Source organism: Carassius gibelio, chromosome B21 (genome assembly GCF_023724105.1).
Source record: "Carassius gibelio isolate Cgi1373 ecotype wild population from Czech Republic chromosome B21, carGib1.2-hapl.c, whole genome shotgun sequence".
NCBI lineage: Eukaryota > Metazoa > Chordata > Actinopteri > Cypriniformes > Cyprinidae > Carassius > Carassius gibelio.
Window position 1 is genome coordinate 7,845,670 of NC_068416.1, and position 26,025 is coordinate 7,871,694.

The 26,025-nt window shown below is 38.2% G+C and overlaps 1 protein-coding gene across 1 annotated transcript in view; it reads left to right on the forward strand.

The window, feature by feature from the left end:
* Positions 1-9,847: 9,847 nt before the first annotated feature.
* kctd16b (potassium channel tetramerization domain containing 16b) overlaps positions 9,848-26,025 on the forward strand; it is a 71,888-nt gene continuing 55,710 nt past the window's right edge. The window contains exon 1 of the mRNA XM_052587785.1: positions 9,848-11,306. Within this exon, the coding sequence (XP_052443745.1) occupies positions 10,490-11,306 (817 nt within the window). The 5' untranslated portion in view covers positions 9,848-10,489. The remainder of the gene's footprint in view (positions 11,307-26,025) is intronic.

The following is a 26,025-nucleotide window of genomic DNA, read 5'->3' on the forward strand; positions in this document are numbered from 1 at the left end:
ATTGTTTAGTGTAAAACATTTTGAAGGCTGTTGATACATTAGATGATAAGCTATTTCCTCACAAAAGCTTTTTATTTAGCAAAATGAAGCTTTTCTTCCATTGACACCTATAAAAAAAAAGTAATAAAGCAAAATGTAAAATCGTTTCAAATTGCTGTGAGATTGCTTCGGATTAAACAGAGATAAAACGACTGTGAGAACGCGTTTCCACAGTTATTAATAGTAAAATAGTGTTTTCTGACATTTCAATGCAGACAAGAAACTTAGTGTGGATGGAGGGATGGGGGGGGGGGTATGATGCCATTGACAGGCAACACAATTTCACGGACCATGGAACAAAATATATGACATTGTTTTTACTTTTGCTTGCTATTTTAATGGAAAACTCTTTACCTGTACCCTTGATTTATGTCTCACTAATTCAACTCATCAGCTCATTGGAAGAACCTCTAAAGCTTGAAATAGGTATGATGTATAATATAATTTACATGATTCATGTAATGTAATTTGTAACTGTCAGTGTGATGATTATTGACAATGGATCTTTATTGTCCTGTAAACGTTTGCCAATTTGACCAGACCTTAACATAGAATTCTGTCATCATTTACTCTCTGTCATGTTGTTCCAAAGCTCTGTTACTTTCTTTCTTCTGCAGAACGCAAACATTTTTTGAAGCGCATTCACTGATTTCATTGAGTGGATTTACCTTACCTTTGCTCAGTGGTAGAGTCTTGTATTAGCAGCCTAAAATGTTGTGGGTTCAGTTCCCAGGGAACACGCATACTGATATATATATATATTCTGAATGCACTGAAAGTTGCTTAAGCGTCTGCTAAATGTAATGTCAGTTTCCTATAGAGGGGGGTTTGAAACGGCATCAGGGTAAGTAAGTGGTGACAGAATCTGTAAATAATAAAACTTTCCTTTGAGTTGAAGAAAATAAATAAATAAAACTTTAACCTTGACTGCTGAAGAAGAAGAAGAAAAAAAAACACTAAGCACATGGAGGAAGATAAAAACTTGAGTCATGCTGATTACTGGAAATCCCTCTGGTGCTTAGTGGGAACATGGTGCCGCCCCTCTCCCAGGCCAAGCTGTTGCTTAGCAACATTTCATCCAAGGGAACCACCTACAAATTAAGCTTAACATCATTCGGACAAAACACAATGAACATCCAAAGGTTATTTCTCAGATTTGAAGAAAGTTATATTGTATGTAATACAAATTTAGTGGCTGTTGAACTCAGTGCATTTGATGTTGTCTCAAATGCTATACTATTGAAATTGCATTAAATAAGCACATAATCTGAGCATTCCTTTACAACAACAATAATAATGATAATAATAATAACAAATAGATGTATTGTACGTTCTCTCTCGCACCTGCTCTTGTGCTTTCATGCCACAGGAACCTATAATCTTGTATTACAGATAAGCTCATATTTATCTTTCAGTTGTTTTAAGATTTCCTGTGCTGATTTGGAGGGAATGTTTGTTAAATTGATATTAAAAGCATGGTTAGGTTAGGAAATAAAGACAGAAACTTCATGTCATTCCAAATCTACATGCTGTTATTTTTCTCTGAAGGATTCATCATTTCTTTTAAAGATTCTCACATGGATTTTGTTGTGAGAGGACGGGATGGATTTTTTAACATTTTATTTATCTATTTATTATGCATTATGGAGTTACATTTTGGTGACAAACAAAGGTTTAAAGTTAAAATGCTTCAATGATGGGTTTGTTTCTCACAAACGCTCAGATTGTCACTTCAGAAGCTGTTAATTAATGGACTGTCGTATGGATTATCAGTAGATTATTGTGGGTTTTCATCAGCTGTTGGTGAGCAAGTGATGGCATGCTATATTTTTTCAACTCTTTTCTGTTGAAAAAAAAAAATCAATCCATACATCTTGGATAGCCTGAGGATGTGTAAAGTTTCAACAAATTTAAATTTTTGAGATAACTAATCCTCTATGAACTACATGCTGTATATCCACTGACTGAATGAATAAATAAATAAATAATTACCACATTTATGCACCATAAAATAGATGCTGAGAGAGAGAGAGAGACTGAAGCCAAATGTTTTACCCTCCGTTAGACGGTGGTTTATGAGCTGGGGCAAACTAGCTAGTGCTCTTAATGTTCAGTGAGGCAGCAGCCTGTCTCTTGAGAATCTGGCAGACCTAGTTTAGCTGTGTGTGTGTGTGTGTGTGTGAGACGGTGTGCATACATGCTTTCAACAGTTGTTGGGCAGTGCCAATAAAACCTTAGAGCACAAAAGCAAATTGCTATAAGATTTAACAAGACTTAAACTGTATCTGATCAGCACTTAACTGAAGATTCCCTTTGCTTACATTTCATTTTCTCTGTCCTGTCTTCTTCAGTAAGATATCGTAAAATATGTATAATATTGCATAACATAGTCGCACTCTCGCACAATCCTCTTGATGCACATACAGAGAAAATTAAAGAGAGCAAGTTTTGTTTAAATCTCACAGAAATATAATAAAATAGCAATGCACACATTTTCCTCAATATTTCTTTGTGATGAATATGAAATCAAATATAACAAAAAAAATAGAAGATAATAATTATCACAAGACAGCACAGTCTTTAAATCCCCATCAGAGATTTTAATTTGTTTTACTACTGAGACAAAAGATATCATTATGCAAATCATAGTCTCTCTGTACTTGTTTGACATGACAATATAACACTGCACTGTTCATGTTTCTTAAAAGATGTTGTTTGTGTGGCCCTGACCCTCCTGAGTGCAGGTCAGTGAATAAGGAGTGATTGAGAGTTCAAACAACCAATTCCCTCAAGACATAGAACAGACCACCTCTCCTTTAGATTTCTTCTTCTTTTTTTTGTGCTTGATATTTAAAAAGGGAACAAATTAGCATCCTGTAATGATGTCGTTTTTCTGTTATTCTGAGTGCTGCTAAAACAACACACTTTTCCATTTCGGATTTTCAGCATTAAAACAAATAGCTTTTATTATAGTGAATCAAAAGGGCAACTCACAAACAAAGAGGAAAGCATTTTCAGCTATGTTCTGAAAATATCACGCAGCTCTAGATTGCAGACTTTATGCAACATCTTTTCTTTATGTTGGCTCATGCATGTAATAACTGTAGCTTTCCAATCTACACGTGATTTCAAGTATAGGGCTGCAACAACTAATCAATAAAACAAATAATTACTGATGATTAAAAACAATCAAGTACAAATTTGATGATCAATTAATCACGTGTGCAAAGTGGGAAAAGAAATTTGGATTAAGCACTGATCAATGCATTTCTGTGGACAAAAGACATCTGGAAAAAACAAAGCTCTTGAAAGTGTTTCATTTACTGATATAACCTTTACTTTCAAATGGTAAGACGATTAAAATACATTTTTAATAAATAAATAAGATACAAATTTTCAAATATATAACTGACAGATATGCAAATAAATAAATTAGGACTGCCAGTCGATGATAATTTTTTTAATCTAATTAATTATACAATGTTTTTCTAAATAAATTTGACTAGCCACAAAAGATTATTTAAAGCTATTTTCATGTTAAATGAGAAAGTATTGCGTAGACATTTCACATTTTTAGCTTTTTTAAAATATTTTATTTGATTCAAAATAAAATGTATTACACATTCACATTTAGGCTACAATGGCCTTACATAAACTATGGAACATAAAAGAAGATAATTTGAGAAACATCTCAGTATTTTTTTGTTCATACAGTGGAAGTCACTGGTAACCAAGACAGCTTTGTTACCAGCAGAGATGTATAGTAACGAAGTAGAACTACTTCACTACTGTACTTAAGTACTAAAAGGAGGTATCTGTACTTTACTAGAGTATTATTTTTTTCTCCTACTTCCACTTTTACTTCGGTACATATTTTCGCTGAGTTTAATACTTTTACTCCGATATTTTTTTATGTGCTGCATCGTTACTCGTTACAATTATAATAATGTTACGAATCATTCCATTACAAACCACTGCCAGAACTGTAGATGGCAGGTTTGATGAAGCTGCCACATCATTGAGCGAAACAAGCGATTAAGAAGACTGCGCGTGCTGACTGAACTGCTGTGAATAGAGAAATGAACACCGAGCCGAGCCAGATAATGACTCGTTCACGAGTCAAGAACCGGTTGCATCGGTTCTCGGATGACCAGTAACGTTAGTTCTTTCTGACAGTTCGATTCAATAAACCAGTTGAAGAAAACAGTTCACCCGATTCTTTTGCGCTCGATGCAATGGCGTCATTGGCGTTGACTGCACATGGGCTCATAACATTAACACAGAATCAGTTCAGAATCAATCACCAAAAGAATCAGTTCGTTTCAGACGCTCTGTGTGTCGGTTTGCTTCACGCTAAATCACACATGCGCAGTATCATCAGCTCCTCGGTTCACGAATCGGACGCGTCTGACAGAAACGGTTCTTGACTCGTGAACGAATCATTATCTGGCTCGGCTCGGTGTTCATCTTCAGTTCTCTCTTCACAGCAGTTCAGTCAGTGTACTGTTTGAGTCAATGAATTACTCCGGGATATTGGTTTGTTTTAACTCAGAGGGAGTGTCAGACACATTAAACAAGTTAACAGTTTAATTCATCTGTGGATTAATGCGTATTGGAGACGCGAACTGTTTAAAACGATTCAGTTTGATTTGGTGAACTGTTTCAAAAAGATCCGGTTACATCGAATGATTCGTTCGCGAACCAGATATCACAAACTGCTTTGTTTTTAACTGTCTTACAACAGACACGGAAGAGAAGACAATGCTGAATAAAGTCTAGTTTTTGCTATTTTTGGACCAAAATGTATTTTCGATGCTTCAAAAAATTCTAAATGACCCTCTGATGTCTTACGGGTTTGAAACAACATGAGGGTAAGTTATTAATGACATCATTTTGCAAATTGGGCTAACTAACCCTAGTAACCATGTTTTTGTTTACAGGAAGTTAGTCAAAGGAATTGTGATTGTCCTTTAGGTTAATCATTTGAAATAGTAAAAACAATATGTTCAAACTTTTGACTACTTTCTTTAATAGCTACATAACACAATACTTCTACTTTTACTTTCAGTACTTGAGTAGTAAATTTTAAAATAGACTACTTGCAATACTTAAGTACAAAAAATGTTGAATACTTTAGTACTTCTACTTAAGTGTGGTGCTTAAAGAGCACTTCAACTTCTACTCAAGTCACTTTTTTGATAGAGCACTTGTACTTTTACTCAAGTATGGGTCTCTAGTACTTTATACATCTCTGGTTACCAGCAGTCTTCAAAAAACCTTATTTTATGTTCCACAAAAGAAAGTAAGTCATGTTTGAGAAAATGGTGACAGATTTCTTTCTTTTTTTTTGGGGGGGGGGGGGGGGGGGGGGTAATTATTATTATCATTATTATTTTTTTTGGTAGCACTTTATTTTACAGTCCTGTTTCTCATGTACATACTATGTACTTATTATAGTAATTACAATAACTATGTAATAACTAGGTACTAACCCTGAACCTAACCCTAAACCTAACCCTACCCCATGTAGTTACCTTGTATTACCAGAACTTTCTTAGATAAATACACTGTAAGTACACTATAAGTACATTTTAGTAAAGGTACTGTAAAATAAAGTGCAACTTTTTTTTATACAATTTCTATTCTTATCATTAAATGATACTCTAAGTAAGAAACGATATCTTCCAGCGGCTGATTCATTCAGAAATGAAGTAAACGGCTCTCTTTATGAATAGGCCTATTACTGTAATCAGGTACAGGAGGCTGGAATAACAGGAGAGCACGGTTTATCATGGCACAAGCAGAGGAGCAGGTAGTGAACAGTGAGGATATGTTGCTGGAGGTAGTGGAGATGAATGGATCCGTAGGTGAAGAACACAAGACGCTGGAGGTAGTGGACACACACACACGCACACGATGGAGATTTGGAGACACTGGAGATCGCTGGAGAGAGGTAAGCAGAGAGATAGGTTAGTCCTTAGAGAAAGCAGTTTGTTGCAAACGAGACTGGACAGTGAATCATTGATTCACACTCTTCTTTCAAAACGAGGATTCATTTAGAAACTAAACACGGCTGTGCTGCTCGGAGACGTGAAACAATTCTGTTTTATACCGTTGTAGAAAATCATATTTAAACTCGCTGCTCGTGTGATATCACTTATGATATAAATATAAGACAAAAATTAATACAGGGCCATTTTTACCCTAATATCTTGCATTTTAGGGCATAACTGCATTTATGGAGTGGTTGCCCTGCATCATATTTGTCAACAATCAACTGTATGAAATGTAAGATGACATACAGATTGGGGGCGGGGCCAGTGCGTTAACTGCTTTAAAGGTCCCGTTCTTCGTGATCCCATGTTTTAAACTTTAGTTAGTGTGTAATGTTGTTGTTAGAGTATAAATAATATCTGTATAATTCTAAAGCTCAAAGTTCAATGCCAAGCGAGATATTTTATTTAACAGAATTCATCTACAAAAAACGACCCGTTTGGACTACATCCCTCTAGTTCCTGCAGTGATGACGTCACTAAAACCTTTTTTGACTAACCTCCGCCCACATGAATTCACAAAAAGGGGGGCATGGCCTTGTTGCGCTCCGATGGAGAAGAGGAACATTTGCGTTTGTGTTTGTCGTCATGTCGTCAAAACGCTGTTATATTCATCTCGGAGTCCAATCATCTTTGTTTGGGCTTCCCAGGGACGCTGTACTTGGAGATTAATATTTATGATTTATGTTTAACTCGGTTCCCGAAAATTATAATCCACATTTTACTGAGGACAGCTTCCTCAATCTCAATCAGTTTAATTCCGGATTCGCAAAAAGATTATTCTTGAAAGATGGAGCAGTTCCCTCTTTGTCTGGAGAAGACGTTGTTTATGGACCACCGGTAAGTGTATTTTATTATTTAAGTTGGTGCGTTTAACAGTTTCTGTAACTTATTACACAAAGGGCAAGGCTGTTTAGCTTTGTTAACTAGATGTTAGGGCTGTGCAAAAAAACAAATGCGGTTTTCATGCACATCTCGTCAGTAAAAACGCTCCTGTGATTATAAATACATCTCCAGTACGTGCTCCTGCCCACTTGCTTCTCAAAACTAGCCCAATCACGTTACCACGAGGGCAGCGTGCTGTAAGCTGCTGTCGAATCACAACACAGGAACCGCTGGCCCAATCAGAACTCGTTAATAATTTCTGAAGGAGGGACTTTATAGAACAAGGAAGTCATCAGCCCGTTTTAATGACAGTGAAAACAGCGGTATTTAACACGCGAAACATGAACACATGTTATATTGCGCACTGTAAACACAATCAAAGCTTCAAAAAAAGCATGAAAAATTAGACCTTTAATATATTTTAATCGTGTTATTTTTCATAACTAATTAAGTTAAAGAATTAAACTTACAGCCAAAAAGAAATAAATAGTGAAAAACATGAATAAATGATGTTGTACCACTTTGCACTGCTATACTGCTACTTGTTTAAAAACTAGCTTGCTAGTGGAAGCGCTACACTATTTTAAAAGTAGAGTCACTTCTGACAAGTTACTGAAAAATGTAGTTACAGTATAGTTCTGCTGGCTACTCTTATCCCACTATTTTTAAAAACCTAACATCAACTAGACCTGGTTTGTTATAGGAAACAGTTACCTTGAAGACCTTTAACTGACCTTCGGAAATACATTAGTCAAAGAATACCACACAGGGAACATTAAAGTCTTCCAGGATAATTGCCTCTCGAGAGAAATGTCCTGGTATCTAAACTCTAACATGAAAGAGGTCTTCTGTCCTAAAATAGGAAAGCTTGGTGATTTGTTCTTTCACAAAGCAACAGTTAATTCATTAAATGAGCACCATTGTGATAGCACAGAAAGTCAACTATTATCTGTGCTTTTTAAAACTAGAACAGCTTTAGTTTGGACTGGCTTTAAAAATTCAACTGGAATGATTGTATAAAAATGTAAAATGAATAAAAAGCATTTAAATTAGAGATCTCCAGACACTGTGGCCGAAGATGATCAGAGGCCATTAAAGTCTTCATCCTTTTCTACCTGAGTTTTATAAGCCAGACTTCTATCTGGCCTGGTTTATCTGGTTTACCTGAAACCATAAGGCTTTGTGTTTTCAAAGACAATTCTTCTGAGGACACATATGAGAGAGTCACGAGAGGAATCAGCCTGTATCATATATACAGTACTGCTACCTGCTTAGAGCCCTTAGAGACTCTTCAAATCAAAGAAAAGCTTTTCAAAAATTAAGAATGCCAATGCTTTCAGGGATGTGGTGTACAGTCATGAAATAACAACAGGAAATCTGCCAGCCGTGAGTCGAATTTGAGCTATTTAAAGTAAGCCAGTCAACTGCTACACTCTTTGAAAAAGAAGCAGCATACAAGAGGTGAAGGCATGCGTGCATTTATGAATACAACTCATGGCCTACTTACAAATGAATGCACTGTCACTCTTCTATCTATCTATCTATCTATCTATCTATCTATCTATCTATCTATCTATCTATCTATCTATCTATCTATCTATCTATCTATCTATCTATCTATCTATCTATCTATCTATCTATCTAATCTAGTAAGTAGCATTCTTTCCACAATAGTAGGGTACACCAGAGCACCATAAATATTTTTATGAATATTGACAGAACAACTGAGTGAAAAAATACATTATAATAAAGATTAAAGTGATATACAGTGATATAAAGGCTATACAGTGTAGCTATCTACAATAAAGATCATGCAAAGAATATCACATGAAATTAACAGACATAACAGTATGCTTTTAAGAAAATAGTCTAATGTTTCTGAAAAACTACAATGGGTATTATTATGGTGGGAGAGGTGTCGTAAGATTTGTATTCCCATATCCGATACTATTTAATATTTATTCAAAATAACTGATTATTATTATTATGATTATTAAAGCACCTTTAACAAAACTGGTATTTAAGAACTCTAAATAAAACTGCATCATATTAGATTACATTGCTATTGACAGTCACAGTCTAAAAAAACATAATAAAACAACAATCACATTAAGGAAAACAAATAAATGGGGGAGGGGAGGGGGTATTTCCTTTTCATCTGTAAGTTTTGCATCATGCAAGATCCTCGTCGCCGCCTTTATTTTGCTCACTGGGGTTTGCCAGCCAATATTCTCTCTAAAGCTGCTCTGGCAAAGCACAAACAAATTTGAATTGCATTGAAAATGTTTATTTTTGTTGGTTTAATCTCTAATATACTATAAAGTAAACATTTTCCAGATAATATAGTAACTTTATTAGTACAATGGCATTACAAAAGTTTTTTTGCTAATTATTTAATTTGCTATCATTATAATACCATGCTAAATATTTCTTGCAAACATTATGAATACATTTTGTATTTGGGTACTAGCAGCCATGCAAGAGTGGGTATTGCTTTCGCTGTCCAAGGTCCTGAAATGGACTGTGGCTTCCTCCAATCAACAGCCTCAAGCTGAGAATACCTTTTTATTTTGCTCTTTCTCTAAAAGTACAGTAAGTCATTGGCAAACGCTTGAATTAACAAATGAGAGCACAAAATGTCATTCCAGGCAGTGTTTTTTTTTTTTTGTTAAATGAATATGCTGACTGCATGAACTATAGCTAACACAGCTGGCTGACACTGATATTACACCAGCAACGCCAAAGCATCGCGTGCATACTGCTTTAAGATGATGTAATTTTTGATAACCCATTGTGTTCTTTTTCCCGCCCGCCGAGGCAACAACAGCTGAGGCGGTTATTTTCCCCGCGCCACAGCCCTGAGAGCGAGAGATGCTGTATCATCTTCGCCTCTAAACCCCCTTAAACACACAAACCCTGGATTAATGTCAGAGGATCACAGAGGGGATTTACTTCTAAACAGCTGGGATTATCGATCGACCCCCTTAGTAGCTATAAAATATTTGTTTTGGACTGTTTTCAATTATATTCTTCTGAAACTACTCAGTTTGGTATTTAAAAGTTGGGTTATTACAGCTGCTGAACTTGTAAGGTACTTTGAACCTGCTTAACTGAAAAATAGCTCTATTTTTTGGCAGAATTCAAGCAGCATCTTCCGTTTGCATACAAGTGTACTATCTTTTTTTCAGGCGAAGGAATAAGCAGCCGTTTCTATCGCTGTGTCCATCCGCTGCTGAGCAACCGATCCTCCTTTGCGCGGAGCGACTCTCTGCTGTGCGCCTGTAGTTCCAGCTCGGATACTTCGCCGTTCATTCCCTCTTTTTGATTTGTTTGATCTGCGGTTAAGAGGTTGGTTTTTGTATCTGTAAGGTAACGTTACCTGCTCCAATTAGTCGGCTGAAATGCTATTTTTATTGCCATTTAATGTGCATGGTCCATCGTCTGTATTTTCTAAACCCTTCCCGAAGCTGTAGAGAGCGAACTTTCGAAAACACGGATATTTTTTGCCACCCATGACCGAAACAATGGCGTTAAGTGGAAACTCTAGAGCTAAAGACAGCAGTTTTCCAGACGTTATTGAACTAAACGTCGGGGGGCAAGTGTATTATACCCGTCACGCCACGTTAATCGGCAACCCCGGCTCCCTTTTGGGGAAGATATTCTCTACTAAAAATAACGCATCGAATGATCTGGCCAGGGACCCCAAAGGTCGTTACTTCATCGACCGGGATGGGTTTTTGTTCAGATATGTGTTAGACTACCTCAGAGACAAGCAGGTTGTCCTCCCTGACCACTTCCCTGAGAAGGGACGGCTGAGGAAAGAAGCGGAGTACTTTCAATTGCCAGACTTGGTTAAACTCTTAACCCCGGACGACTTGAAGCCCAGTCCCGATGAATACATCCACAGCGATTACGAGGACGGCTCTCAAGGAAGCGACCAGCGGATGTGCCCTCCACCGTCGCTCGTTCCCGCCGACAGAAAAAGCGGGTTCATCACAGTCGGATATCGCGGGTCTTGTACGATGGGCAGGGAGAGTCAAACCGATGCCAAATTCCGGAGGGTGCCGCGGATTATGATTTGTGGGAGGATTGCGCTGGCCAAAGAAGTTTTTGGCGAGACCCTGAACGAGAGCAGGGACCCAGACAGGACCCCTGATAGATACACCTCCCGCTTTTACCTCAAGTTCAAGCACCTGGAGCGCTCTTTCGACATGCTCTCGGAGTGCGGCTTCCAGATGGTCGCCTGTAACTCGTCAGTGACGGCCTCGTTCGTCAACCAGCATACTGACGACAAGATATGGTCAAGTTACACCGAGTACGTCTTTTACCGTAAGTTTCTCCTCTAAAGTTTGGCAAACATTCGCATTTCGCATCCTCTGCCATTTCTGCTGAACACACCATCAGTGTCACATATGAGGGTTTCCTTGAATTACCACTAGACGGCGCACTCGGTTTACACTGTCAGTCCACTCAAAGGACTCATAGGGACAAATAGTATTTCAAGTGGCCTAGTATAGTTTGTATTCCTTAAAAATTACAGTATTACAGTATACAGAATTTTTCAATACTGTTTTAAAATACTAGTTTACTAGTACTTGTTCTTTAAGTCTTATTAGTAAGATACTTATTCCACTAGCAATTTCTATCATCTACTATTTACTAGTACATTTTGCCAGCTTCTCTGGGGATCTGTGGTTCAGATATTAACAAATCACCTCCGAATAGTAGGCTGTATATTTACAATAGACCCTTTTCACAGACTGATAATCTGTTTTCCTGGTTATTAACATTATAAATCTATTATGTAAGTATGCATGTGTATAATGTCCATTTACAACACTAAAGCTGCTTTGAGGTTTTATTACCTTGGCATTAAATGACATAAAACTGGTTAATGTTGCTGTGAGTGTTTTGCTAGTACAATGACTGCAAATCTTAAAAACGTAATCCATTTTCTGTACTTTTCATCCTTTTGGAAGGTCACAAAAATGCGATCATGGATTTTCTTTTAATATTGGGTCATACGATAATGGAAACATTATATTATTTTGTAGTCCCCTATTCATTAGACAGTAGTACTTATTTTTTGATTCCACTAATTATTAGTATCTGTTTAGTGTTTAATAGATTCTTATTAGAAATATTCAGCTGATAATCGTAACAACTGGTATACTCACTAGCGTCTCATTAACAGGTACTAGTTTTGTTCGGTTTTATTCTGTTAGTGCTAGGGAAAGTGGAATAGGTAGAAGAAGCTATTTGAATAGTTACAAGTAAAGAATAAGTAGTACCTATTACTAGAAAACTGGAAAAAGCAACAACTGGAGTAAATACTAGCTGGAAATGAACAGCTGATCTCCAAATCACAGATCCCAATAGAATTAATAGAAAAAATTTGAATTTATTACAAGTATCAGTTCAGTAATTACTATTGTGAATGACTGCTATTGGAATAAGTACTAATATCTAGTTAGATTAATTTAGTGTTTTAAAGTAAGTAGTGTTTTTGCATAGATCTTTACATATCAATCTAATTGTTGCTCAATAGATAAAGTCACACCAGACAACTGTGTTTATATAAGTATCCTGAATGTGCACCTGTTCTATACCCGGGCACTGAAAGCCTTTATATAAGACCCTTACCTGGTAAGTAATGCTGTCGAAAAGAGACACCCCTCCCTCCGCCCTGATTGTCTATCTCTGCGAGCATCTCAATGGAGTGGCAGAGGATGATGGCTTTCTGTAATAGCTCTCATAACATTTTATGATGTAACAAAACACCACCTACTTCAGGCCGGTAGTGGCTAATGTGCTGTCGAGCCAGCAGTGGCCCTGCCACAAGGCAAAATGGAGGAAGCACATAATGGACTTTATACTGAGCCCATTAAAGAGATTGCAGCTGCCATATTCTTTATAGATTCTCACAAGACAGTCGTTTAAATTGACATTTTTAACAGTTTACAGTCTTACTATCTAACACGGAAATGTGGGATCAATTTTTGTCGTGTCTTGGTGGACATTCTCACCAATTCAACATCATTACTACTATTTTTTTATCACTTCAAAGAAAAAAATGTATGCATTCAACATGCTATAGAATTCAAGACTGAATAGAAATGTTGGCGTATTAACACCACTTGCATTTTTGTATCTTAACATTTCTGGAGCAAAAGGGAAAAGCCTAATTTTTCATTTTTGATGTTGCATTTATATGTGGCATACATGTTATTTATTAATTTTTTAATGTAATTTGTAAGACACTTTGGATAAAAGTGTCTTCAATGCTAAATCACAGAATGTAAATGTATTTTATCAAGGCCATCACAAGGATCTGCAGTACTCATCAAAGCCTCACATGTTAAAATGTTATTAGTTGATCTGAATCATCAAACTTATGCAGCGTTTCTACTGTTAAACTTTCAGTGTGGTTTTCGTGCCACAAGAATATAAATACCATTCTTCCATTTATCAATCACCAGCCCAAGTTTGAGAAAGTGGCATGCACCAGGAAGGAGTTTAGAAAGTTTCAGAGTGTTTTCTGAGTTGATATCCAGCCTCCCACACAACCCAGCAAGCCTGTTGAATTTGCTTTGCCTCTGGCAGAGCGCACCAGTTGCTTTTTATAGGCTTCACCGCCCTGACGCAAAGTCTACCCAGAGTGCAATCCCTTGAAGGCAAATTTATTTACCAGTTTGTTGCACGGTTAGAGTGAGTGACAATCAATCATTTGAGTGTGACAGGCCGAGGACTTGCTGCAGTCTGCCTACAGTGCTGTGAATCACGTCAATGGCGTTTGCTGTGACAATGTCACCTTTTCTCAACGTCCAAAAACAAGTCGTCTGATCACCTAAACCTGACATTAGCATCAACACAAAATAGAGAAAATTTACACACAAATCATTCTAGTAAACTGTTGTGATAAAGACCTGCAACCTTAGGTAAGTTTAGTAGTAAAAGTGGTCGCGCTTAAGGTTTGGGGACCAATTCTTACTATTAACTAGCTGTTAACTATTTCTCTTCCTCAATACATTTCTAATTTTCTGCTTATTAACATTAAATAAGGTATTTGTTAAGTCTAGATATGAGTTAAGATTAAGGGATTTACAATTTGCTGATGCAGAATAAGGTATTAATAATATGTGCTTTATAAGTACTAATAAACATTCAATATAAATATGCATGCTAATAAACAACTGCTTACTGATGAGAACTGGAGAACTAAATAAACAACACTTACAAATGCCAAAAAGATGTCCACACAAACCCCTGAATACCATTAATAATAAAATTAGGAATTTGTAATAATTTGGCTGTTGAGTAACTAACACAAACGTACTGTTCCGTATAAGTGATACATATATATTTACCCCTAAAATACCAATTTGCCTGAACAGTACATGCACATTAGGTCGTGAATGAACCAACACAAGGAGATTGGTTAAAAAAAGAAAGGATGGGTGGTGAGGTGTTGTCCTGCTTAAACTAATTTATCTTGCTAGAGAATGCGCCATGACAGTTTTGATGCTCCACTTGTTAGGCGCAGCTGCTCCCCTGCTCAGTCCAGAGGGACCCAACTCTGAATGTAGCATCTGCATTATTCACTTCCACAGACAGAGAATTAGATTTAAAGGGATGGTTCACTATAAAATGTTAAGAAATGTGATCAGGGTTGTGTTTTCTTTAAAACGACATAACTCACTGCTTAATCACCACAGTATGAAGCATCATTGTAGAAACCAACGAGCTAGCCTTGACTGTAAACCGTAGTAACATGGTAAACCACATTGGTTCAACAATATAGGACTGCTGTTAATGATGTCATGCACACGCGATGGTGTAATAACGTAAGGCTAATTAAATTCAAGATTACAATTAATACCATATTATTATACTCAGTTCACACAAACTACAGGAAGCTTTTTAAATCCTGATAACATGCAGTATGTAATAGCTGGAATCTTTACTTCCAGATACATGCGGTTCATTCAGTCAGCTGCTATGTCTATAATGTCATTTCTCTGAAATGCTGCTGTAATAAACATGGCATCTGAGGACTACTCTTTTTGTTCTCCATCATTTTTTTTTAGATGATTTATTGCGGGTGTATATAGACAACACGCTCTCATTTATAACTGTTTTAGGTGTATGAATTTGTACAATCTCACTGATATGGTTTCCAAAGATCTGCTTATACTGATGCTTAGGTTTACGGGTTTTTCTTTAAATTGTATGTTTCTGTATGAATCACATCGTACAAATAATCACTACCCCAAACAAACAAACTAAAAAAAGCCACACTAAAAGACTAAAATTGCTAAAAAAAGAAACCATTATTCATTTGCTTGTTTGTTTATTTCTTTGTTTGTAATATTTTAACAGCCAATTAAAAATATATGTTGTGATCAGGATTGCAAATAGGCAGAACATTTCCAGTTACTTTCAAATAAATAAATAATAAAAAGTTTCCATAAATTCTGGAATGTTTCTGGAAATTTACCAAAAAGTATCCACGTTTGCAACCCTAGTGATAATCGAACCAAATGCAGAAGTTGAAACAAGGTGCAAATAATTTGACCTTCTTATACAAAGGAAAGATCAGTTTAGATTGTGGTTTAACTCCCCCAAAACGTAATGATATTTATGAAATATCGTTTCATGATAAATACTTCAAACAAACATAAGTAAATAACATTTTAAGAGCTTGGAACATGAATTTTAAACGAACAATCAGTAAACGATTGTCTTGCAGTGTTAATGATTTCATATATTCATACCTTGTCACATGCAATTAGACCGATGTTGGGTGAATTATACAGAATGAAGCATGTTGAGGAAAAGCTCTGATCAACAAATCTCTGTTTGATGAGGAGCTGGAGGTAGGACTTACTGCTGTTGTTATTGATTTTTTTTTTTTTTTTTGGTTTATGATGGTACTGCATCCAAAACAGACTCCATTCCAAAAGGTTACACTTTTAAAATACAAACTGCCCTGCATCTTTCCAAGCATAATACCCAAATTGTGTTTGTTCATTTTAACAATATATTCATCTGAGATGAATCAGGCTTGAAATTGGTAAAGTATGTACAGAAATAGCCAAGGCAGAGTGACTACAATATGGCATATTCTCATTGGGGAATTCTCTCATACATTACAACTGCACTAGGTTTACATTGTGCTGTAAGGCATATTTCAGAAAAGCACATTGGAAAGCTGACCTTTACACTTCCGCTTTTGTAACTGCTTTGTCAGACTCTTTTGAACTTTTTGAACTCTTTGATTTGCAGACATATGTGCCGAACTGAGGTTGCGGGAATGTCATCCTTCCAAGCTGCATTCAGATTTGTATAATAATGCTACATTTTTGCTAACATGAAGGTCAAACTCAGAAAGTTCTTGACAGGAGTGACCACAGGTCCCTTAGCTGCTGTGAGGCTTTGGAGTCCTCAGATCCCTGGTCATAAAAGTCTGGTCTTTCATATCTCTTATTAGGCCTCTTGAAACATTTCTTAATTTGATATACTTCAGCATCGATTAACCTGCATTAGAGTTAGTGAGGTAATTGTAAAGTCTGTCTCCGTCAACCATTAAGTGGAGGCCTGTGGCTTAATATGCATGACAGCATGCTAGGGCCCATGTGAGGTGGCTAACAAGTGCCAACAATTATCAAAATCCATCATCCCTGAATCTCATTTCATCCAATTAGGTGAAGTTCCAGCCTGATATGTCTGGGCCAAGCTGCTGCTTAATCATTTGGCTATTCTTTTTATGTGTCTAGAACGACAGCACTTATAGGACAACTGATCCAAACTCATGAATATGGAGAACGATGGAAAACACAAGCCTTGCTATGCTGTCTAAATTGAACTAAGCTTTATTTCCCAATTCTTTGTTAAAATATTTCAAATTTCCTTCTCACATACAAGTTTTCTTGAAGAGTAGAAGACAGGGGAATAAGATTAGGAAATGACATGAGTACAGAACATCCTCGGCCCACAAAAGCACCACAACGTGTCTGACAAGCATCCAAACCTGCTACACTCCTGCTATGCAAAAAGCAGTCTGTCAAATTAAAAAGATTACAGTAGGCAAATTATACCCATATGACACATTGCATCTGCTGAGTTTTTAGAATGTGGAACCAGCGGCCAATTTGCTGTCCCATGGAGCCTGCCTCCAACATAAAACGACCATATAAGTCATTTGTGCAAGCAACTAATTACGACCTATATTTACATTTTAAGCGCCCTCTAGCAGGCATAAAAGTAATGACAGTATCCTGTTGCATCTGTTGTCATGAAATGATGTATAACGTCATTACCAATCAAAATGCGTTTTTATTAAAATGCAATATGTAGACTTTTTACACTGATCTCACAGTAATTCATACATATTTTATTAGGTGGCTTATTCGTTCGAATGACTACACCCAACCCCACCCCTAAACCTACCCCTCACACAAATCATGCAAAATTATGATTTATAGAGCATATACATTTTATGAGCACATGCATTCCCTGGGATCAAACCCATGATCGCATGATTACATCGTCGTATAATGTAATACTCTACCAACTGAGTTGTAGACGCTCTGATGGGTTGTATTTCAGGGATTTGGACAAACAACCTATATGGGCGTATTGGTTGGAGGACAGGTTGGTCCCATGAGAATGCAGAAGCTGAAGAGCTGTTAGTTTCAAAAAGTTGAATAATGACAGAGAACTCATATTATGCATTGTGGTGCAATCAGTGTGCAAAAAAACATGCAGTTTAAAACCCAAGGTTAATAAAACTTATGACAAGTAAAGGATAGTTCAGGCTGTAAAATGTCTTATTGTGCAAAAATTGTAACAGTTATATATTAATTTACTGAAATGATGATTGCATGTTTAGAATGTATATCTCTCACTGACCTGTGCATAATTGGTCAGGGAACATACAGGGATGCATTTCCCCAAAATATTGCTAGCTCATAATGGCCACACGTTTTAGTTTCTTGTTAGTTGATTAAAATAAATTTTGTATTAGAGCATTAAGCAAGCAAATATGTAGTGCAATCTATACACTCACCTAAAGGATTATTAGGAACACCTGTTCAATTTCTCATTAATGTAATTATCTAATCAACAAATCACATGGCAATTGCTTCAATGCATTTAGGGGTGTGGTCCTGGTCAAGACAATCTCCTGAACTCCAAACTGAATGTTAGAATGGGAAAGAAAGGTGATTTAAGCAATTTTGAGCATGGCATGGTTGTTGGTGCCAGACGGGCCGGTCTGAGTATTTCACAATCTGCTCAGTTACTGGAATTTTCACGCACAACAATTTCTAGGGTTTACAAAGAATGGTGTGAAAAGGGAAAAACATCCAGTATGTGTCAGTCCTGTGAGCAAAAAATGCCTTGTTGATGCTAGAGGTCAGAGAATGGGCCCACTGATTCAAGCTGATAGAAGAGCAACTTTGACTGAAATAACCACTCGTTACAACTGAGGTATGCAGCAAAGCATTTGTGAAGCCACAATACGCACAACCTTGAGGCGGATGGGCTACAACAGCAGAAGACCCCACCGGGTACCACTCATCTCCACTACAAATAGGAAAAAGAGGCTACAATTTGCATGAGCTCACCAAATGTGGACAGTTGAAGACTGGAAAAATGTTGCCTGGTCTGATGAGTTCTCGGTTTCGACATTCAGATGGTACAGTCATAATTTGGTGTAAACAGAATGAGAACATGGATCCATCATGCCTTGTTACCACTGTGCAGGCTGGTGGTGGTGGTGTAATGGTGTGGGGGATGTTTTCTTGGCACACTTAAGGGCCCCTTAGTGCCAATTTGGCATAGTTTAAATGCCACGGCCTACCTGAGCATTGTTTCTGACCATATCCATCCCTTTATGACCACCATGTACCCATCCTCTCATGGCTACTTCCAGTAGGATAATGCACCATGTCACAAAGCTCGAATCATTTCAAATTGGTTTCTTGAACATGACGGTGAGTTCACTGTAGTAAAATGGCCCCCACAGTCACCAGATCTCAAACAAATAGAGCATCTTTGGGATGTGGTGGAACGGGAGCTTCGTGCCCTGGATGTGCATCCCACAAACTTCCATCAACTGCAAGATGCTATCCTATCAATATGGGCCAACATTTCTAAAGAATGCTTTCAGCACCTTGTTCAATCAATGCCACGTAGAATTAAGGCAGTTCTGAAGGGGGTCAAACACAGTATTAGTATGGTGTTCCTAATAATCCTTTAGGTAAGTGTATATTTTCTTGCATACAAATACAAATTTAATTTTATGTCTTTTAGTTTAAGAAGTGAATTAAATCGCTATTTTTGAATGGAATCTTCAAACTACAGTCAAATATTGAGAAACAAAAATAGACAAACAATAGTCAGATGAAAGGGGTTTTGTATGGAATTACATTTGGTTCAATAATAATGAAGGAAACTTTATAAAACTGAACGTAACTTTTTCAGAAACTATCAAAAATATGCCATTACAAAAGAAAAAAAAAACTCAGTCGCACAAATGTCTCTCAAATTTCACAAAAGGCTCTTTAAATATGCTTCATTTTTTGATAATAGTTTTGCCAAAGATTTCGCTTATGCTTTGCAGTTTTCCGTTTGGTGTTTTTGACACAAACTTCTCGTGGGGATGGGCTTAACAGTGATCTACTCTAATTGGATAGTGAGCTTTTGATGGACAGGTGCTCTCTGAGCGGGAAGTACAGACGCCACTCAGTGGCACACATATCGGAAAGCTCTCACTGTGATTTGTATTACTAAATATGTAAATACTATTTGACCTTTGATCGTCTCAGCCTGTAAAGACAGCAAAACAGTTGATGTGATGCACATACACACAAAACACATCAGTTCCAGCTTGACAGCATAGTTGGTACTTTATTAAAATAAAATAGAGTGAACCAAACATCAGCGTGCCAACCCCTGTGTCACCATTGGAACTGAAGTACTAAGCCTATAATTTACATAACATCACAAATATGGAAATACTGTATTATAGAATATTTGGATTTGTGCCAAATGAGAGAGGTACGATACACAAGCACAAAGCTCCATTTCAAACAGTTGACAAGCCTTTGTCAGTAACTCATAGATACAGTAAACTAAAGTAATTTTTTAATGAGTTAGGTCAGATAAGTATCATTTGCATGTTACTATTTAAAGTGTTTGTCTGGGAATATAAATTTTAAATGCTTCCAAAAACCCCTCGGGTACGTATGTCACCCTCGTTCCCTGAAGGAGGGAATGGAGATGTCATATCATTGACGTACGAACTGGGAGCTCGCTTAGAAAGAACAATACACTTAGAGTGTAAACTAAACAACATATTTGGGCAGTTCAAGACTGACTGAGCACATACCTGTGTGAGGCATGCTGTCTGTTGGACTGAATCCAACTCCACACTGAGAAAAGAGATCCTCTGCATCGGGGAGAGTTTGCTCTTTTCCCAGTTTACCTGAAGGCCGAACCAGCTGAGGTGCAAGAGCAACAGGGTCCCTGTGTTCACACAACCGTTTAGGAGACTGAGCTAGTATGAGCCAGTTGTAAAGGTACTTAAGAACGTGAATGCCCTGCTCTTTCAGGGGAGCAAGTGCTGCCTCTGCAACTTTCATGAAGACACTGGGCAACAGTGCGCTTCTGTGTGAGCATCTTAAAGGGTAATTTGTGAAGGGCATGGTTCAAGACACGCAGCTCGATCATGTCCTTTCACCAGTAGGATTGCGATTTCTGCATTCAAGACAAGGGCATCTGCAACCCTCACAGAAGTGAGGACGACGCCCCTAAACTTGGGAGGTCACCAGGAGAACAAAATCGCATAGTTGAGTATGGTTGACTGCAGGAGCAAACAAGACAGACTTGGGAGCTCTAGCCAGGCTCCCAGATACCAAACAACTTGCACAATTAGAATCACCAATGTTCCCGCAGTGAGGCAGTGAAGAGGAACGCAGGGACAAGTGGCACCATCAGAATCACAGATGTTCCCGCAGTGGGGCAGTGAGGAGGAATGCAGGGACCTGGGCCAGGCATCTTGTAGCCGGTAGGAAGCAGGTTTGAGTGCATGCAACACCTACCTTTGTGCAGAGGGTGCGTAGTTAGTACATTTTACAGCACTCTAGAACTGCCCACTGCTGCTGTTTTGGTTACCACTGATCGTGAAGTCAGTGGCGGGAAAAAACTAAAAATATTTTTCTCCCGGCCCTCCTCCGGGGGAGGGAGTGGTGCATTGACCATCTACCAAAGAGAAGACTTCTCCATGTCTGGATTGTCCTCTTCAGGGCCTCTTGCTGCCCTGCGTCCGACTCTAAAATGCTGCTTTGTTGGAGGCTGCTGCGTTTGCTGCACGGGAGTGGGGAGCCACCCTCGGCAACGAGCATACTGAGGCACTGTCACCAGCTGCCGGATGCGGGCAGTTCTTACTCATGTCGGCCAGACACAGCCAGAGACGGTGCTCCTGGACCAAAACATTGGACATTGCATGGCCCAGAGACTGCTTAGTGACCTTGGTTGCATGTAGCGTGAGGTCAGTAGTGGTGCTCAGAGAACTTCTGGGTCATGACCATGCTCGTGCGGGTCCTTCAGTGCCTTGGCCTGATAAACCTACAACAACGCTATGGAGTGTAAGGCAGAACCAGCTTCTCCACAAGCCGCATATGCACTGCCGATCAGGACCAATGATTGCCTACAGGCCTGGGAGTGGAGCGATGGCTTGCTCTGCCAGGTAGCAGTGTTCTACCAGAGGGAACTCCATATACCCCCGCACTGCCCAACCATCAAGGTTGGTAAGGGAGAATGAGCAACCAGAATGGTTTCTGGCAGTGAAAGGTGTCATACACGATCCAATGAGCTCATCATGCACCTACGGAAAGAAAGGCACCAGTGTTGAGCCTGAAAACCAGCATGTGACCCCCCCGAGAAACCTGCAGTTTATCTTTGAGGGTTCGGGATGTAGTGGAGGCATCCGCTTGAGCCCAACCCTCTCGGTGGCCTGGGCAAGCATAGCCATCATCTCCAGATCTGAATCCAGCATCTCTGGGTTCCTCAAGCAGAAAAAGTAATGAGCAAAATGATATGGCTGCTTGGCTCTGAAGCGAAAAGCTGAGTATTCGTTGCACCTGTTGCCTAATTATACTCGCACTGCGATCAGCGGCAGCTGGATGCAATCATCACATACCAACGTGCATTGGCTCGTTTAGTTTACGCTGTGAGAGTGAGATCCCAATTAGTCGTTCACCAACGTGACTTGTAGTGACCGACTGAAAGGAAACAGATGTTACTGCAGCACCACTATCTATTCCGTGCTATTTTTGGAAGGTTATGTCAATTTTATTAGCATTGATACCAGGTGCTTCTGCACTAACCATTTATAGTTCAAGGATCGCAGGTCCTTAAAATTGACAGATAGACTGTGTGGGACTGTTTTATGCTGCTCTTGTTTTTCTGAGCCCTAGTTTTCTGAGCTCTGCTGTTTCTTGATTTCCTCCCCCATATCCATCCAGGCATGTGTCTGCTTCTTATTGAACTGCTTCAGAGAGCCAACTGTTTTCTTAAGCTTGTGAATTCAGTGGAAGTGCTCCTGGCACTGCAGGAGCTGTGTTTGCTGCTCAGACAAGGCTTTTTTGCTTAATTTGGTTGCACGGTGTGAATAAAAATAGTGACCAAAAATCAAGATGCCAGCCATAAGCTGAATTCAATGCATTTAGTTTTTCTGAATTAAATGTGGCACTATTATTCATGTCTGCTGTTTGCACACATGGTTCAAGAAAAGTTGCTCACATTAGCTTAAGATTCAGATGGCAGTAGCCATCAGAGTTTCACCTTGTGTAAGTCAGAAAACAGCTTTGTATTTGGAGTCAGAAAGTACTTTGCACCTTCTAGATCAATAAATGAAGGTTACTGAAGGATCAGATGTGCTGGTAAACATCCCTGTACCAAAAAGACAGCTCATTGTGTGTTTAAGGTCACATTCTGTGGTTTGCATCTTCCACAGTGCCATTTACTACAGTATTTTGTGTATAAAAGATGAAAACTTCACACTTTATTTAAATATGCAATTCTCACTTTATCTAACTATCAACTATGAAGTTTGTCTCAGTAAACTTCTAATTTGCTGCTTATAAATCGTTAGTGAGGTAGTTGTTAAATTTAGGTGTGGGGTAAGATTAAGGGATCTAAAATATGCTCATGCTGAATAAGGTATCAATATGTGCTTTGTAAGTACTAATAAACAGCCAATATACTAGTGATATGCAGCTCTAGTTAATAGTAAGAATTGGCTCTTAAAATAAAGTGTTAATGAAAATTCTGTCATCGTTCACTCACCTTGTTGATGTTCCAAATCATACGGTTTTATATTTTTGTGTGGAGAACAAAGTAGATTTTTTAAGTGTTCACTATAACAAAATTAGAGAACTTCAGGATTGCACAAATTTGCCCAGAAGGGTCTATTTCAATCAAGGCCAGAGGTTGACAGCCAAATAATGGTGGTGTTGATTGTTCTTTGATTTCCGTGGCCTATACACCATTATTCTCGGTTTGAGTGCCACTCCTCAAGAGCTTTTTGTAGAGTCCCAGCCTCCAGGATACAGTCCACCCTGATTGGCAGGTCAGAAAAGGTTGCAGACACACCACTGTGGTGACTGGCCTCGATATCGCCCTGCAGCTGAATTGCTGAGTGGCTGGAAGATACAAGAAACCCCAGAGGGACGCTGTCTTGGTTGCCACCTGCCTTATCTCTCTTCATCTTCACACCGTCAATGGGGAAAAAAGGATAACTGGTGGGTGGCAAAAGCTATTGGCCACTTAATACAAGCTAAAATACTCTCCTCTTTGTGACAGTCGATTCCTGCACCTGCCACTGCATTTTCAGTTGGTGCTGCTGATGTGAAGAAAGAGGAGAAGACAGGGACAGGCAATGACAGATGGAGAGTGACCTCGTACCACTCTTTCCCTTCCTTCCAGTGTGCGTCATTTGGCAGTGCTACTGTTTAAGCACAGTTAACACCCAAATTAATGAGCTTTTGTCTGTGGTTAGAGGCTAATCCAAATTGTCTTTGTCTTTAATGGGCAGAGCCACACAGAATCTGCCACAGACAGCTCAGCAGATTTCCGCAGAATTAGAATGTCCATCATTCACGAAATGCATTCTCAGCATAGCAGACACTGCAGACACTGTTCTTCTTTCATGTCATCTGCACTCACAACGGACTTATTTAAGCAGGATAGTTAAATTCAGTAGGTTTGTAGCACTGTTTCTCAAAGTGTGGGTCTCAGAATTTCCTAGCTCTCGAATTTCATGATGATGTTGGTACACCTCATCTCTCATCCTTCATCATTGTTTTTCACAGATGAAAGGGTCTTATACCTTTGAAGTGACATGAGGATGATTAATGGGCAAACTACGCTTTTCAGATTGCTCTTGCAAAGCAGCATAACTGCTTATTTAAAGTCCTACTGAAGTGCCTAGAAATGCACAGCATAATTCAGTGTATTGATGTAATTTCCACTGAAACAATATTGGATATCAAACAAATATCGAGTGGCTCATCCCTGTTTTTAAAAATAGCTTTTGGGTTACATTGCACACTAGAAGAGGAGTATTTGGCAGCTTGTAAAAGTCACGGTTTTATTTTAAAATGAAGATTTCCTCTTAAGATTTATTATGGTACTGTTACGACTAGGAAAAAAAAAATTCATATTTTTCATTTATGCTGATAATGTTCAGTTAGAAATGTGTGTAATATAATGTCATGGTACTGAATTTCAGTAGACTGTACCAGGGCCGTAACTACCATAGACATTGGGTGGAACAAGTCACCACCAATAATTAAAAGTGACCAAACTCTCCCCCCTAATATTTGAAATGCAGTGATCTTCTGCAATGCATTACGCAGTGCTCTTATTAGGATGACAAAAAAATTTCAAAGTACTATTTTCAGTCTACTCTGCCTTTACGCTCGTCAGTGTCAAAATAACTGATATGTTTACTGTTCAGATCCCAAAATATGAAACAGTTTCCAGCACTGATAATAAATCAGCATATTAGAATGATTTCTGAAGGATCATGTGGCACTGAAGACTGAAGTAATGATGCTGGAAATTCAGCTTTGATCACAGGAATAATAATATTTTAAAATATATTAAAATAGAAAACTGTTATTTTAAATTGCAATGCATTTTCACAAAATGTTTTTTCAACAGCTGTAAAAAAAACTTGCTGATCCCAAACTTTTGAATGGCAGTGTGTGTGTGTGTGTGTGTGTGTGTGTGTGTATATATACAGGTGCATCTCAATAAATTAGAGTGTCATGGAAAAGTTTATTTCAGTAATTCATCTCAAATTGTTAAACTCATGTATTAAATAAATTATATGCACACAGACTGAAGTAGTTTAAGTCTTTGTTTCTTTTAATTTACAGTTTTGGCTCATATTCAACAAAATCTCAACAAATTAGAATATGGTGATATGCCAATCAGCTAATCAACTCAAAACGCCTGCAAAAGTTTCCTGAGCATTCAAAAAGTTTGGTTCACTAGGTCATTGGTTCCCAACCTGGGGGGGCACGGGAGCGGATATGCTTTGAGGTGAATAAAGATGCATAAAATGTTCTACTAATAATTTTATATAAAAATATTGTTTCAAAGTTTTTAAAAAATCATATGCTAACAATGCCAATTTCAATTACAATTTCATTATTTCAAATGTAGGCGCGTTGCGCGTGGCAAGCGCGCTCATAATGTAAGAGACGCCGACGCGACCACAACAGTGCCCAACATCAAATGGCAAACATAATGCAAGGGGAACGAATCTGCTCTTTATTGTGTGGTTGACGGACCGTTTATCAGTTTGGACCAGTGCAGCATGAGCCGATCGTGATCATGCGACGCTGTTACTATACAGTGCTAATACGAGATCCAGAGAGCATTTGAATTTGCCACAGAAGTAATAACATCGCTGCGAGATCTAGAGAGAAACATTCACATTTCACCGTTATTAACGGATCAAACAGCGCGTGGA